This window comes from Aspergillus multicolor (assembly GCF_047715735.1).
Source record: "Aspergillus multicolor strain CBS 133.54 unplaced genomic scaffold BDW74scaffold_39, whole genome shotgun sequence".
Lineage (NCBI taxonomy): Eukaryota > Fungi > Ascomycota > Eurotiomycetes > Eurotiales > Aspergillaceae > Aspergillus > Aspergillus multicolor.
This window is the reverse complement of record NW_027395990.1, coordinates 24,160-37,803: the sequence shown is the minus strand read 5'-3', so window position 1 is coordinate 37,803 and position 13,644 is coordinate 24,160. Positions and strand designations below refer to the sequence as shown.

The 13,644-nt window shown below is 53.5% G+C and overlaps 3 protein-coding genes across 3 annotated transcripts; all 3 read left to right on the top strand.

The window, feature by feature from the left end:
• The first annotated feature begins 149 nt into the window (after positions 1–149).
• On the top strand, positions 150–3,531 carry BDW74DRAFT_162024 (choline/carnitine O-acyltransferase). Its single transcript, XM_073725877.1, has 2 exons — positions 150–1,262; positions 1,316–3,531. Exons 1-2 carry the CDS (start codon positions 884–886, stop codon positions 3,412–3,414), a joined length of 2,478 nt encoding a protein of 825 aa, XP_073579009.1. The 5' UTR covers positions 150–883; the 3' UTR covers positions 3,415–3,531.
• Positions 3,532–5,777: 2,246 nt separating this feature from the next.
• On the top strand, positions 5,778–9,979 carry BDW74DRAFT_96018 (putative jumonji family transcription factor). The gene is made up of 3 exons (XM_073734166.1): positions 5,778–6,770; positions 6,829–7,885; positions 7,999–9,979. The coding sequence occupies exons 1-3, from the start codon at positions 5,903–5,905 to the stop codon at positions 9,887–9,889; spliced, it is 3,816 nt and encodes a 1,271-aa protein (XP_073579008.1). The 5' UTR covers positions 5,778–5,902; the 3' UTR covers positions 9,890–9,979.
• A 1,168-nt stretch (positions 9,980–11,147) lies between these two features.
• On the top strand, positions 11,148–13,292 carry BDW74DRAFT_162011 (putative GABA permease). Its single transcript, XM_073725876.1, has 3 exons — positions 11,148–11,572; positions 11,632–12,192; positions 12,247–13,292. Exons 1-3 carry the CDS (start codon positions 11,460–11,462, stop codon positions 13,166–13,168), a joined length of 1,596 nt encoding a protein of 531 aa, XP_073579007.1. The 5' UTR covers positions 11,148–11,459; the 3' UTR covers positions 13,169–13,292.
• Positions 13,293–13,644: the final 352 nt, after the last annotated feature.

Here is a 13,644-nt window from a genome sequence, read left to right as displayed (position 1 = left end):
CGCCAACTGTGCTGATCAGGCGTTGTCTGCCTTACTGACATCCTGATATCCTTATCAGCAACACCGTATCACAAAGTGCAGGAAAACAAGCCTTTAGCGGCCTTTCTCCGCGCATGATAGAACCCCCCAGACTCCGCGTGACATATTGCCACCACCACCACCACCACCACCGCTGAACCATCTTCCTGTCAACTTCGTATCAAGACAAACAGAAGCTTCAACCTGCATTCGATCTTTTGATCGCCTCAAAGCCTTACCTTGGAAATTGGATCTCTCTGCATCTACCCCAGACCGAGCAAACTCCGAACGCACCTGGCTCGCTTGGCACTCGGCTTTCCCTGCAGTATATAGCTCGCTGGGCGCTGCATCCGTTCCCCCGACAGAACCCCGGCTGCTTGCGCCAACGTATACGATCCACCGCCGCTGCAGGATCTCGGTTGTCACTAGGTGCTGTTCCTATCAGTTGTCTCTGGTAAGCGTCCCTTCCTCCGTCCAAGGCGCTATCTCGCCCGTTGTTCCGAAGCCATCCCCACTCTCCCCCGGCCTTGCCTCCCCAGAATGCGGACCCATGTCATGGCACCTATATCTTCACTCCAGATCCTTGATAAACAGACCTCTTCCCCCTGGTATATTCCTCTTAGCACAGACATCTCCTCTCTACCTTCCACTTTACCTCCCTGATACTACGGAGGCCAACACAATATATACCCGGTCATTTGACACGGTCATGAGTTATTGCTATTGAAGTACATGCCCTGTTATTACCTTCAAGACTGTCACTACTTCTACCGAAGCGCTTTACGTTCCCTCTTATACCCACCTTCCTCGCCTGCCGCTAGGCTTGATTCATCCGCAACCTACTCTAATATCCCAAGCCGACACGATGACTTACTCGTCGACAGCAGTCCGTCACTTCACCGCACCTAAGCCACTGGGAATGACCATGGAGTCTCCCCGCTCACACCCGGCTCCCGAGCCCAAGATCAAGCCTACATCTGTGGATGGAGGCTTGACGGACCAGGTTTCCAACAAGAAGGGTGGAATCACATTTGCGCAACAAGACTCTCTGCCAAAGTTACCAATTCCAGATCTTGAGAGCACATGCAAGAAATACATTGATGCTCTAGCACCATTACAAACACCGAAGGAACAAGAAGAAACAAGAGCTGCCGTACGGGACTTCCTCAAGGGAGAAGGCCCAGGTCTTCAAGAGAAGTTGCAGAAGTACGCCTCGGGGCAAACTAGTTACATTGAGCAATTCTGTATGTCGACAGCAGAAACCCACCACGATGTCAAAGCTAACAACCTCTTCTAGGGTACGACTCTTATCTCAACTACGATAGCCCAGTTGTTCTCAACCTCAATCCGTTCTTCTTGCTAGAAGACGATCCCACCCCTGCGAGGAACAATCAGTTGACTCGAGCGGCATCCCTGGTTGTCTCAGCCCTATCGTTCGTGCGCGCGGTCAGACGTGAGGAATTGCCTCCAGATACCGTCCGGGGAACGCCGCTATGCATGTATCAATACTCCCGTCTGTTTGGCACTGCACGTGTCCCTACCGACAACGGATGCGTTATCAGTCAGGATCCCAACGCGAAGCACATTGTTGTTATGTGCCGCGGCCAGTTCTACTGGTTTGATGTGCTTGACGCGAACCATGATCAGATCATGACCGAACGGGATATCGCAATGAACCTCGAGGTGATTCTCGCCGATGCGGAACAGACCCCGATCCAGGAGGCAGCAAAGGGTGCCCTTGGAGTTCTCAGCACAGAAAACCGCAAAGTGTGGTCGGGACTGAGGGATATCCTCACCAAGGACGAGCACTCGATCAACGCGGAGGGGCTGAACATCGTCGATACTGCTCTGTTCGTTCTCTGCCTGGACGACACCGAGCCCCATAGCACTTCCGAACTTTGCGCCAACATGCTGTGTGGTACCAACGTCGTGGAAAAGGGCGTGCAAGTCGGTACCTGCACAAACCGGTGGTACGACAAGCTCCAGATCATCGTGTGCAAAAACGGCAGTGCCGGTATCAATTTCGAGCACACCGGTGTGGATGGACATACGGTTCTCCGGTTTGCCAGTGACGTCTACACAGACACGATTCTTCGTTTTGCACGAACTATTAATGGTCAAGCCCCCAGCTTGTGGGCTACTACCAGCCCTGACCCTTCCAAGCGTCACCCTCGCAGCTTCGGCGATGTCAGCCCGACGCCCCGGAAATTAGAATGGGATATGCTCCCTGAGCTCAGTATCGCCATTCGGTTCGCTGAGTCACACCTCGCAGATCTCCTCCAGCAGCACGAGTTTCAGGTTCTCGACTTCACCGGATTCGGAAAGAACTTCATCACCTCGATGGGATTCTCCCCAGACGCTTTCGTCCAGATGGCGTTCCAGGCGGCTTACTACGGGCTCTACGGGCAGGTGGTGAACACCTACGAGCCAGCAATGACCAAGGCTTTCCTGCACGGGCGAACAGAAGCCATTCGATCCGTCACCAACGAGGCGCTCGATTTTGTGAAGACATTCTGGGCTGAAAACCCCGCCGAGGACAAGGTCAACGCTCTACGAAAGGCCACAGAGAAGCACACCGCGATCACCAAGGAATGTTCCAAGGGACAAGGACAGGATCGTCACCTTTACGCTCTTTACACCCTGTGGCAGCGATCCTTTGACGAAGCTCCCATCTCCCGGAACAACAGTGTCGACGAAGCATCTAACGGCTACACAAGTCCCTTGGATAACGAGTCTATCGCAGGATCCCCAAGGTCCGCTTCCATCTCCCTCTCTGAGGTAGACGGTATGTCGTCCGTTAGCAGCTACGGCCGAGCCATGCGCACCCTACCTCCCACACCCGCCATCTTTGCCGACCCCGGCTGGGACAAGATCAACACCACAATCCTTTCCTCATCCAACTGCGGCAACCCTTGCCTGCGTCATTTCGGATTCGGCCCGACCTCCGCAGACGGTTTCGGCATCGGCTACATCATTAAGGATGAATCCATCTCGATCTGCGCTTCGTCCAAGCACCGTCAGACCGCACGTCTCATGCAAACTCTCGAGTCGTACCTCCTCGAGATCCGCAAGTTGCTCCGCTCAACCGTCCACAAGCCATCTAGCCCGCGCACCAGCCGTGCTCGCGAGATGGAGATGATCGCAGAGCGGGTCCAGCGCGATCAACGCCGGGGTCGCATCGTCCGCACCGACACGGGCCACCTGCGGGCCGGAACCGAGACGCCCACGACGGATAGCGGGGAGATGGACGACGATGGCATGGGCGGCTACGGCTTCTTCGACGCAGGGATGCTCCTTCACGCCCTCAAGGGGATGAGCGTTGATCGCGAGCGGGGCGCCGACAAGATCCCTCGCCGACGGTTCGTCGGCAAAAAGCTACGCTTGAACGAGTACTGATACCTAGATAAATGGTTGGATATCTATTTTTTTGCATATAGTATATACCTTGGATTACTATGATTTAGCCATATCGATGTCTTGTGAATTTAGCCGAATATCAATCTTGCATATTTCTTGGACTCCTTCTAGAACCTCTATAAAACGCACGAGACTAAGAACCCAATCGCCGAATCCGCAGGGAAGCAGTCAGTTAGAACTTCCTCTGCCGCAGCTAAACTAGCTCAATGCGACACATCAGGCCTTCCCTACCGCCGAAACAAACCTACTGCAGACCAAGCTAGCTACCCGACATGCATGGCCATGCACAAGGTCCATTGAGGAAACGGGGCGTCGCCGCAGGATCGAGTCCTGGTGTGTCCGAACTCCGTGCTGCAGCGCTGCTGCAACCGCACACGCTACACTTACAGCTGTAGTCTACTCCAGAGTCCAGTCCCCCATGGAATTGGAAAACAAAATACATGGTTTGATAGGCCAACGGCGCAGCAGGTTTCTGATGCGCATATGCGGTGCAATGCTGGGGACAGCTGGAAGTCAAAGCCAGAGTCAGAGCTCGTCACTGCCCCAGTGCCCCGTCCAGCGACACCGAAGCTCAAAGCAGTATTATTGTAGGAGGTCAAGGAAATGCCTTTACCCGAGCAACTACTCATGATAGACGCTTTCTTTAGCTGTTTCCAGAAGCGCTTTGCCGCCGGCCCGGGAACTAGGTGGTCCAATGAGATCGGGCCATGAGATCATACCATGAATATCTGTACCGTATGAGTTATGGACTGGGTACAGGAGGGATCCTAGTCTAGCGCTGTTTTTTTGTTGGAGTTTATCAATCAATCGTATCATTTCTCATGCGAGACACTCTGTCCCGGGGCCGCCTGTATTCGAACGATCGCTGTCCGGTTTGTACACCGCCCGGCAGAACAGGGAGTGATGGCGTAATTCTAAACGGGTCATGTGAGGCTGTGACTAGACTGGGGATGAGGTGAGATTGATTTTGTTCTTCGTAGGCGCTTTGAGCGATATTCTAGCTGCAGAGTTGTTTGGAAATTATGAGTGTGACTGAGGCTCTTACTGAATCTACTATTGAAACCACTCTTACTTTGACCATTCTCTCCATATCTAAAGCTGATCTGACCGACACCGGCCAGTATTACAGTGAGGTACGTAAGAATACACTAGCGGTCATGACTATACCAAGCCAAGCCTAGCATGATGCCTTAGCGCCCAGGCATGCAGCGCCCATCATTCCACTCTTGCCAGTTCCAGCGCTCGCTCGCGCAAATCAGGCCAGACGCCGGTTCCACATCTCTCACCTTCGGACGTGATTCTGTCCCCCTGCTTTCTTCCCTTCACTAACAACGACTATCCTGCCTCAGTCCTCTGCACCTATCGCCGAACTAGCGTCGATATCATTCTCCTGACGCAACCACCGCAACCCTCGTGCCATAATCCGCATTCGCAGGACTGAGCGGAAAGCGCTGACGTCCGGTTTAATGCTGGCGAGACCGAGGCCTTTCAGTACTCGCTAATCAACTGAACTGCCTTAGCTCGACCCCCGGTCCCTTATCTCGTATCCGCCCTGCCGCTGCGGCTTCGTCTTTTCTCCAACCTCCTTCCTGCATCAATGAGCGACGGCCTACCACTCCTAGCTATTGTTTGCCTCAGGGGAGCTTGAATCCTTCAGCGTCATAATATCCATACCACCCCGTTCTTACTCTGACTACGACCGCCTCGTCTTTTCCGAGCGAACGCAACGAAATCCGGCAATAAAAAACACTGCTCCTACAAACTCCCGGAGAGCGAACGAAACAAAAAGGCAAGTCGACGACTGCCATCCTAATTCTCGACTTCCCTGACCGCTGGGATTGAATATCTGCCGTCGATCAGCGGTCGCATATATCGACGACGGCATCCGCTTTACCTCCCGAACGACTTTCAACTTCAATACCGACATCCTGCATGACGATGGCTGCGACGGTCGATCGCTCTCTTTTTGAGCCGATCGTAGGCGGGCCTACGACCGATGCGGCTTCCATAACACCCCCTCACAGCGTCAACGGCAAGAAAGATGGCTTGGATGGCGCGCCCTCCGAACTCTCCGACCTCGAACTCGATTCGAAGCCTACTGACGCCCCGGAAGCTATACCGGAGGAAGAGGAAGAGGATATTGAGCCGGATCATTATTATGGAGGCGGCAAGATACCCGTTTTCAAGCCCGTAAGTCGCTTTGCCGCGGAGAGCATAACATGGGCCATTGTTGGCTGACGAGGCTTGCCTCAGACCATGGACCAGTTCCGCGACTTTCAGTCCTTCATCAAGCGGGTTGATAAATATGGGATGCGCTCAGGAATTGTCAAAGTCATCCCGCCCAAAGAATGGTAAAATACCCGGGCTTTGAATTGCTGAAAATTGCTGACGCATATCTCTCCTCAGGAGAGATGCCCTTCCATCCCTCGACGAAGCAGTCAAGAAGATCCGAGTGAAGAACCCAATCATGCAGGAGTTCCACGGCTCCCATGGAACGTACACCCAGGCCAACATCGAAAAGCAGAGATCGTACAACTTGCCTCAGTGGAAAGCGCTCTGCGAAGATGGCAGTCATCAGCCGCCAGCTCGCCGGGGAGAAAGGAGAAGAAATTTAGAGCGAGCTACCCGTGCAGCGCCGGCTCCCAAAACTCAGACAGCCCGGGCCGATACGCCGAAGCGAGGGCCTGGACGTCCTCCCAAGCGATCGAACCAGGCCAAAGTGAAAGAGGAGCCTGTTCGAATCAAAGAAGAGCCTGCCGCAGATGAGGGTCTGGATAAGATCAAACCAGAGGGACCGCCAACGCCGGTTTCTCCGGAATCCAACCCCGATGAGACAAAATCAGAAGCACTTAGCGATGGCGAGTCCCTGCCGAAACCGAGAGGACGACAGCCCAAGTCGGTCACTGCGCGGAGAAAGCAAAACAAGGGTGACACCATCGACCACGTCGATGAAGAGGCGTACAAAAACTTCGATTACCGCATCTATGACAATGAGGACTATACCTACGACCGATGCGAAGAGCTCGAAACCGCCTATTGGAAGTCTCTTATGTTCAATAACCCCATGTATGGTGCAGATATGCCGGGTTCCCTTTTTGATGAAAATACGACAACATGGAACGTCGCCAAGTTGCCGAATCTTCTGGATGTCATCGGACAAAAGGTCCCTGGTGTCAACACCGCATATCTGTATCTCGGTATGTGGAAGGCGACATTCGCGTGGCACCTGGAGGATGTGGATCTGTACAGTATCAACTACATCCATTTTGGCGCTCCCAAGCAGTGGTACAGTATATCACAAGAGGACGCGCCACGCTTCGAGCAGGCAATGAAGAGTAAGTTGGTTCTAGAAACCCCCATTAGCGCAGGCGGCAATTCTAACAGTCATCCCAGGCATTTGGCCTAGTGATGCAAAGACTTGTGACCAATTCCTCCGCCACAAGACTTACCTCGTCTCACCCAGTCTTCTCAAGTCCCAGTACGGCATCACTGTAAACAGAATGGTGCATTATGAGGGCGAGTTCGTGATTACATACCCTTACGGTTACCATTCCGGATACAACCTTGGGTACAACTGTGCCGAGTCCGTCAACTTTGCAACCGAAAAGTGGCTGGATTATGGTCGGGTCGCCAAGAAATGTAATTGCGAGTCCGACAGTGTCTGGATTGACGTGGACGACATTGAGCGTAAACTGCGCGGCGAATCAACTCCCGAATACTATGGCGAATACGACAGTGACCTAGGCGGTTACGAGGGTGCTTCTGATCTCCTCACCCCTCCGCGTAGTGTGCCAGAGAAGACGTCCAACCGTGGCCGCAAGCGCAAGCATGACGGTGAAATGACTAAGGTCAAGCGCATCAGGGCGGATATGAATATCGAGCGGAGATTACCTTGTCTTTTGTGCCCTAACGATCTCGACTATGAAGACTTGTTACCGACCGAAGATGGAAAGTCTCACGCTCATAGAAGGTGTGCTCTTTACACCGAAGAAACCAGCATTTTGCGCGATGAATCTGGCAAAGAGGTTGTTTGCGATATCGACAAGATTCCGAAGGCGCGGATGGGGCTTAAGTGCCTTTTCTGCCGCGAGGTGCGTGGGGCTTGCTTTCAATGCAATTTTGGCAAGTGCACGCGGTCTTATCACGCCACCTGCGCCCTCCTAGCCGGCGTACAGGTGGAAGAGGGCTCGGTCACTGTTGTTGCCGACGATGGAAACCAGTACTCCATTCCCAGCGTTGATCTGAAGTGCAAATACCACCGACAGAAGAAACCGACGTGGATGACCACCAGCGAGTTCCCCGATAATGATCGGAAGTTGATGGAAACGGCACGGCGACTTGCTGTCGGCGACTTGTTGCAGTTCCAGGCCGACAAGGAGATTACTGGAGCGGTCGTCCTTGGGAACCGGCCTGCGGAACGCACTTTGCAGGTCAAGGTGCTCCCACGAGGGTAAGTCATCAACTCCCCCGCCCTTCCTCCGATGATGTCCGATCTATAGTGGGGTGACCTGTTTGCCTTTTCCCTCTTCCGGAAATATGAAAGCTGACTGCTGCATCGTTCAGGGACGTAATCGAGTTACCATATCGCTGGATGCTGGTCGTACGGAGGAGCAACTTTGCTCCTCTGGCGGTTGGCGTCAAGCCACTTCCCGCGCATCTCGCTCGGAAGCCCGAAACTCGGAGGGAGTTGAACTCTGCGCTGCCGGTGGCAGGAAATCCGTTTGGCGACGGGCGATCTCCGTATCAGTGGGCCGAGTTTGAGACGGTGGACAGCACTAGCCGTCCTGCAGCCCCACCAGTGGTGCAGGTCAACCTGGACAAGATGGAACAGATCTGGTATTATTTGGGCCAGTCATCGACCGAGTGTAGGGCTCAATATACACACAGCCCTAGCGTGCCCATCCACAACCCGCGGTCGAATTTCCTAGACAGCGTCAAGTCCCTTGGCGCCGTGATGGCCCGACTCCCCTCCTACCCCCACCACCGTCTGCCTTCCTATGTTTTGACTGCCCCTCCTCACCTCCTTTCTTCTGCCGCCGCAACCACCACCGCCTCCGCTGTCGCTGCTGCTGCTGCTGCCTCCCGCCCTTTGCTGCCGCCGCCGCGCCCACCTTTTGCTGCTCCTCCTCGCTCTTCCCCCGCCGCTCCGACTTCTGCTGCTGTTGCTGCTTCTGCGATGCCGTCAGCCTATCGCTCTCTACCGAATCAATCTGCCCGCCATGCCCCGTATCCGCAACTCACCAAAGCTCACCTCCAATCCCAGCAGCAACACAGTCATCAGCAGCAGCAGCAGAACACGAACGGCTCTCTCCCGACCGCTAACAGCCACCTCCCCGCCAATAATTTCGCCAATGTCCGTGAGCTCATCGCTCGTCGTCGCCTGGCCCAGATTACCGACCATGCCAACGTCTTTGCTGGGTACACCATCGTCGCCCCGGAATTGGTCGTAGAGACTCTTCTGGGGCCTATGGGCTCTGTGCCGCCGTCCAATGGCCTCGAAAAATTGGAGCTTGCCATGGCTCAACAGCGTGTCCAGCCTCGTGCGCCCGACGGAACCCTTTTGCCAATGCAGCCCTTGAATACACGCTCCGAGGAAGTCACCCGGTTATTGCAGATGCTGCGATTCTCGCTCATCAGCCACCGCGACCGGTTAGATGTGCTTCAGAAGAAAGAATCGGAAGCTGTGAAACAAGAGGCGGCAAACAAGGTCAATGGGGCCACGCCAAAAGTACCTCGAAAGTACGCATATCTCGAGCTACAACGTGAGCAGGCTCCCGCTGTCTATCAATCTCCATACGATATGCCATCGGGGTTCACCGAGTACTCCCGTACAACGTTCGGTCTCACCCGCCACGAGCCGGAACTCCCTAAGCCTTCGCTAGCGAACGATTACTTTGCCAGTCTTTCTCCTGAGAACCAGGAAAAGATTCTTAAGACATGTGGCAGTTTCGTCCAAAGAGCCATAGAGCGGTCAGCCCCTCATAGCCGCCAAAGTTCCTCCTCCAATTTCCGACTCTCGTCAGCGTTAGCCCAACGGACTGAGAACCCAACCATCGACATTACAACCGTTGAAGACATGCCTTTGTCGAGCCTTGACTTTGCGTTGCGGCCGGACTCGCCGTGCTCCAATTTCAGCCGGTCGCAGCTTCGATTCCACTCACCGAATGACTTTACCCACCACGGAACCGAGGCTCATCATGACCACCACGATTTATTCGGTGACCAACAAGCCAATACCCGGTTCTGGCAACATGGCCCTTGGGCCGCCGGTGATGGAAATACGCCCAACGAAGAGAATCGACCGTTCTTTGGACCTCACGAGCGGCTGAAGCATGACTATGCATCGTCCGATATCTCCCTTGGCCGTGGTGGGCCCGGCTCGCTACACTCTGTCGACATGGTTGGTTTCGGCCTGGACAACCCCGATGATCTTTGTGGCGCTCTTAGCCCTTGATTCGCTTTGACTTGACTGTGACTGCTTATAGACAGGCCGCTGTAACTGCATCATCATGTAACGATTTATAAGGATTGACGACTGCATGACGGGCGTTTGTATTTTTGCTGTGTCCTTCGTTTCTTTGCAGGGATTCCTCGTTCTCACTCTCGAGTCATGACGACTTATGGCCGGAGTTGATGCTAGCTGGACGGTTATTATCCAGCGCGGGGACTTGCTTTACCTCCCGCGTTCATTTTGCTATGTTCCCTTCGCTTTGCATAAAGCCGAACCTCGAGATTGGGCAGCACGGGGGACGGGTAGCCGGGATGAGGGCAGCCACGCTCTTGAGGCTTTCCACCCGACAAACAATACCGCACGATAACCCGGCGCTTTTATACATCTGTCCGCCGAAGTGTCTGCCTCTGCACAAACTCACTTGGAGACTGGGTCCTACTGTCGACCTTTTCGGTTTATATTTTCGATATCGACCATGTTCCTCTCGCCTTCCCTCACCGACGCCGAAACAAAGAACAACCAAAAGCAAAAGCAGAGATAATGTAAGACAAAATCTTACGTTTCTCTGTTCTAGAGGAAGATAAATACTTGTCTCCTGTGCCATATATTTTCCCTTTTGATACCCCCCGAATTCCCACGCACCTATGCCTACCTACTTGGCTGTTTCCCCTACAACACTCCTGTCGCCCTCCCCCATGTCTCCCTTTGGCTTACCCACCAAGCTCGCACCTCCCCTCCCCTCCCCTCCCTTTCTCTTCAATATTGGCGCTCATCTTCGTCCACAAAGGAACCGGCATGTTGCAGCAGTCTCGCTGGGGACGTGAACGATTGATAGATGTGGCAGCCGTCACTTGCTAGTGACAATTCGCCGTGATGTATGTCGGAAACGATAACTACGAATGAATAAATGAATATATATTTGATTCTACTTAAAATACGGACCCCTGCCATAGTATACGTAGATGATGTCCGATTAATGTTGAGAAAGCACCATGGTTCAGAATGCGTGCGGCCCACATATCTCTCTCCAAGTCGTCATATCTCCGAGGCTGCAGTCTGAGGCGCCGTACGGAGCAGGTGCAGCGGGCTGCGGGCCATGTGCTTATCAGGGATCCAAGATTTACTTAGCAGATGAGGATATTAATACAACGCGATAATATATCATCGCATGACCCATCACCCAACTCCATTTTATCTTTTTATCTTCCTTCGTTATCTGAACCGCCAATTCGTGACCAATGCCGAAACGCGCCCGAGACCGGATACGACGTCGCAGGCTTTCCTCGCCTTTTCTCTTTCCTTGATAATCAGGAGGTTCGCCTGCTTTGGAAGGGAATGACGCTCGCAGTCCCAGTCCCGCCCGCATCATGAATCATAGGTAGCTCGTCTGGCTTCCCCTCTTCAGCTCCAGCTTAAACTCCGGTTCTCATCCCGCCTCCGCATTCCGCATTTCGTATCCTCCAGCTCATTCCCCGCTGTTTTACTTTACCTTCTTCTGAACTCCTGAAGAGCTGCGAATTGTTTACTTTGCAGCTGATTCATGCTGTAATACCTTTCATCTCGAAGATTCAGCATGCCCGCCATGCGCCAATCGTCCGTCGATGCCAGCGCCGATGAGGCATTGGCTCGTATGGGCTACAAGAGCGAACTCCCCCGCAATCTCAGCATGATGAGTATCCTCGGACTGTATTTCGCCCTCTCCCTCAAAGCGCCAGTACAATAAGCTAATGCTATGGCGAGGATAGTTCGTTTGCAATTATGGCCGCGCCTTTCGGCCTCAGCACAACGCTCTACATTACACTCACAGATGGGCAATCCGTCTCCATAATCTGGGGTTGGGTCTTCGTGACCCTCATCTCCATCGCCATTGCATCATCGCTCGCCGAAATCTGCGCTGTTTATCCAACCGCGGGTGGCGTATACTACTGGAGCGCAATGCTACCGACGAAGGAATGGGCACCGATGATGAGTTTCATAGACGGGTGGCTGACGCTCGTGGGGAACTGGACGGTGACGCTAAGTATCACGTTCAGCGGAGGGCAGTTGATACTTAGTGCGATTTCACTGTGGAACGATGATTTTGTGGCTACTGCGTGGCAGACGATTCTCATGTTCTGGGCTGTCATTGGGGTTTGTGCGCTTGTCAATATCTTCGCATCGAGGTGGTTGGACCTCATTAACAAGGTTTGTATCTTTTGGACCGGTGGCAGTGTGATTGTTATCCTGGTTGTTTTGTTGAGTATGGCCGATGATAGGAGAAACGGGAAGTTTGTGTTTGGACATTTTGATGCGAGTGAGAGTGGTTGGTAGGTTCTAGCCAATTCCTTGAGTATTATGAGGTGGCCACTAATAAAGTATAGGCCGTCCGGTTGGGCGTTTTTCGTTGGACTGCAGCAGGCTGCTTATACACTCACTGGGTATGGAATGGTGGCAGCCATGTGTGAAGAAGTGCAGAACCCACATCGTGAGGTCCCTAAAGCTATTGTCCTGTCTGTCGTGGCGGCGGGCTTGACTGGTCTGATATACTTGATTCCAATCTTGTTCGTGCTGCCGGATATCAAAACGCTGCTCGATGTCGCGAGCGGACAGCCCATTGGGCTAGTATTCAAGACCGCCACCGGCTCGGCAGGAGGGGGGTTTGGTCTGCTCTTCCTTATCCTAGGTATCCTAATGTTCGCGGGTATCGGCTCCTTGACAGCTGCCAGCCGATGCACATACGCTTTTGCGCGGGACGGCGCCATTCCGGGCTTTCGGCTCTGGAGAAGAGTCAACAAGAGATTGGATGTTCCCGTGTGGGCAATCATCCTCTCCACGACAGTCATCTGCCTTCTCGGTCTGATCTACTTCGGCTCAAGCGCAGCCTTCAATGCATTCACAGGTGTGGCAACGATTTGCCTATCCGCCTCATACGCTCTGCCGGTTCTCATCTCCGTGCTTCGCGGTCGTCAGGCCGTCAAGCATTCCAGCTTCTCGCTCGGCCGGTTTGGATACGCCATCAACATTGTAACCATCTTGTGGATTTGTCTAGCCGTGGTGATCTGTTGTATGCCAGTTTCGCTGCCTGTTGATGCGACCTCGATGAACTATGCTAGCGTTGTGTTTGCGGGTTTCGCGGCGATTAGTGTAACATGGTACTTCGCTTATGCGCGAAAGCACTTCAAGGGCCCACCAATTCCGACGGAGCAGCTCCAGGATACGCCTGGAGTGGTACCGGAGAAGCCTGTTGTTGATCCGGAGCGGGCGGGTTCGGGTTCGGGTTCGGGAGCCGTGGAGAAGCAATAGCAAGGCTCATGATTGAGTTATGAGATATGTACTGATTGACAAAAGAGTAGTTCTGCTGTAGATGCTTGAGTTAAGTAATGTGCCTGTGATTTTCGGAGTATAAAGTAAAAGTGCTGAAGTTGACTCGGAAGAGGGCAATCACAGGGGGATGGAGAAGGGCAGCAGCGTCTCCGAGAACCGCGGTCCAACTGGTCGAGCGACCAACTCCCCCGGACAATCAACAACACTACCGCAGTCAATCAGTCATCACACCTCTCTTAACGCTTCTCACAGTTGGACCAGAGTTTGATTCCTGCTCTCGCCAGAGTTTCATACCCAGATTAGACGGATCAATTCTTTATCTCTGACGATAGACGCGTGGATCGCTTCCCCTCTGTCTCCGCCGAACCACGCAACGCAATCCGGGGAAGCTCATTGCAGCCCGATCAACTTGACAGGGCCTATATGGCCAATATACGTTGAACATTTGTTGTTAC

Coding starts and splice junctions, on each gene's coding strand:
- BDW74DRAFT_162024 (XM_073725877.1), top strand. CDS start 884: ATGACTTACTCGTCGACAGCAGTCCGTCACTTCACCGCACCTAAGCCA. Junction 1,263..1,315: donor TAGTTACATTGAGCAATTCT/GTATGTCGACAG, acceptor AACCTCTTCTAG/GGTACGACTCTTATCTCAAC.
- BDW74DRAFT_96018 (XM_073734166.1), top strand. CDS start 5,903: ATGCAGGAGTTCCACGGCTCCCATGGAACGTACACCCAGGCCAACATC. Junction 6,771..6,828: donor CTTCGAGCAGGCAATGAAGA/GTAAGTTGGTTC, acceptor CAGTCATCCCAG/GCATTTGGCCTAGTGATGCA. Junction 7,886..7,998: donor GTCAAGGTGCTCCCACGAGG/GTAAGTCATCAA, acceptor TGCATCGTTCAG/GGACGTAATCGAGTTACCAT.
- BDW74DRAFT_162011 (XM_073725876.1), top strand. CDS start 11,460: ATGCCCGCCATGCGCCAATCGTCCGTCGATGCCAGCGCCGATGAGGCA. Junction 11,573..11,631: donor ATGATGAGTATCCTCGGACT/GTATTTCGCCCT, acceptor TGGCGAGGATAG/TTCGTTTGCAATTATGGCCG. Junction 12,193..12,246: donor GATGCGAGTGAGAGTGGTTG/GTAGGTTCTAGC, acceptor AATAAAGTATAG/GCCGTCCGGTTGGGCGTTTT.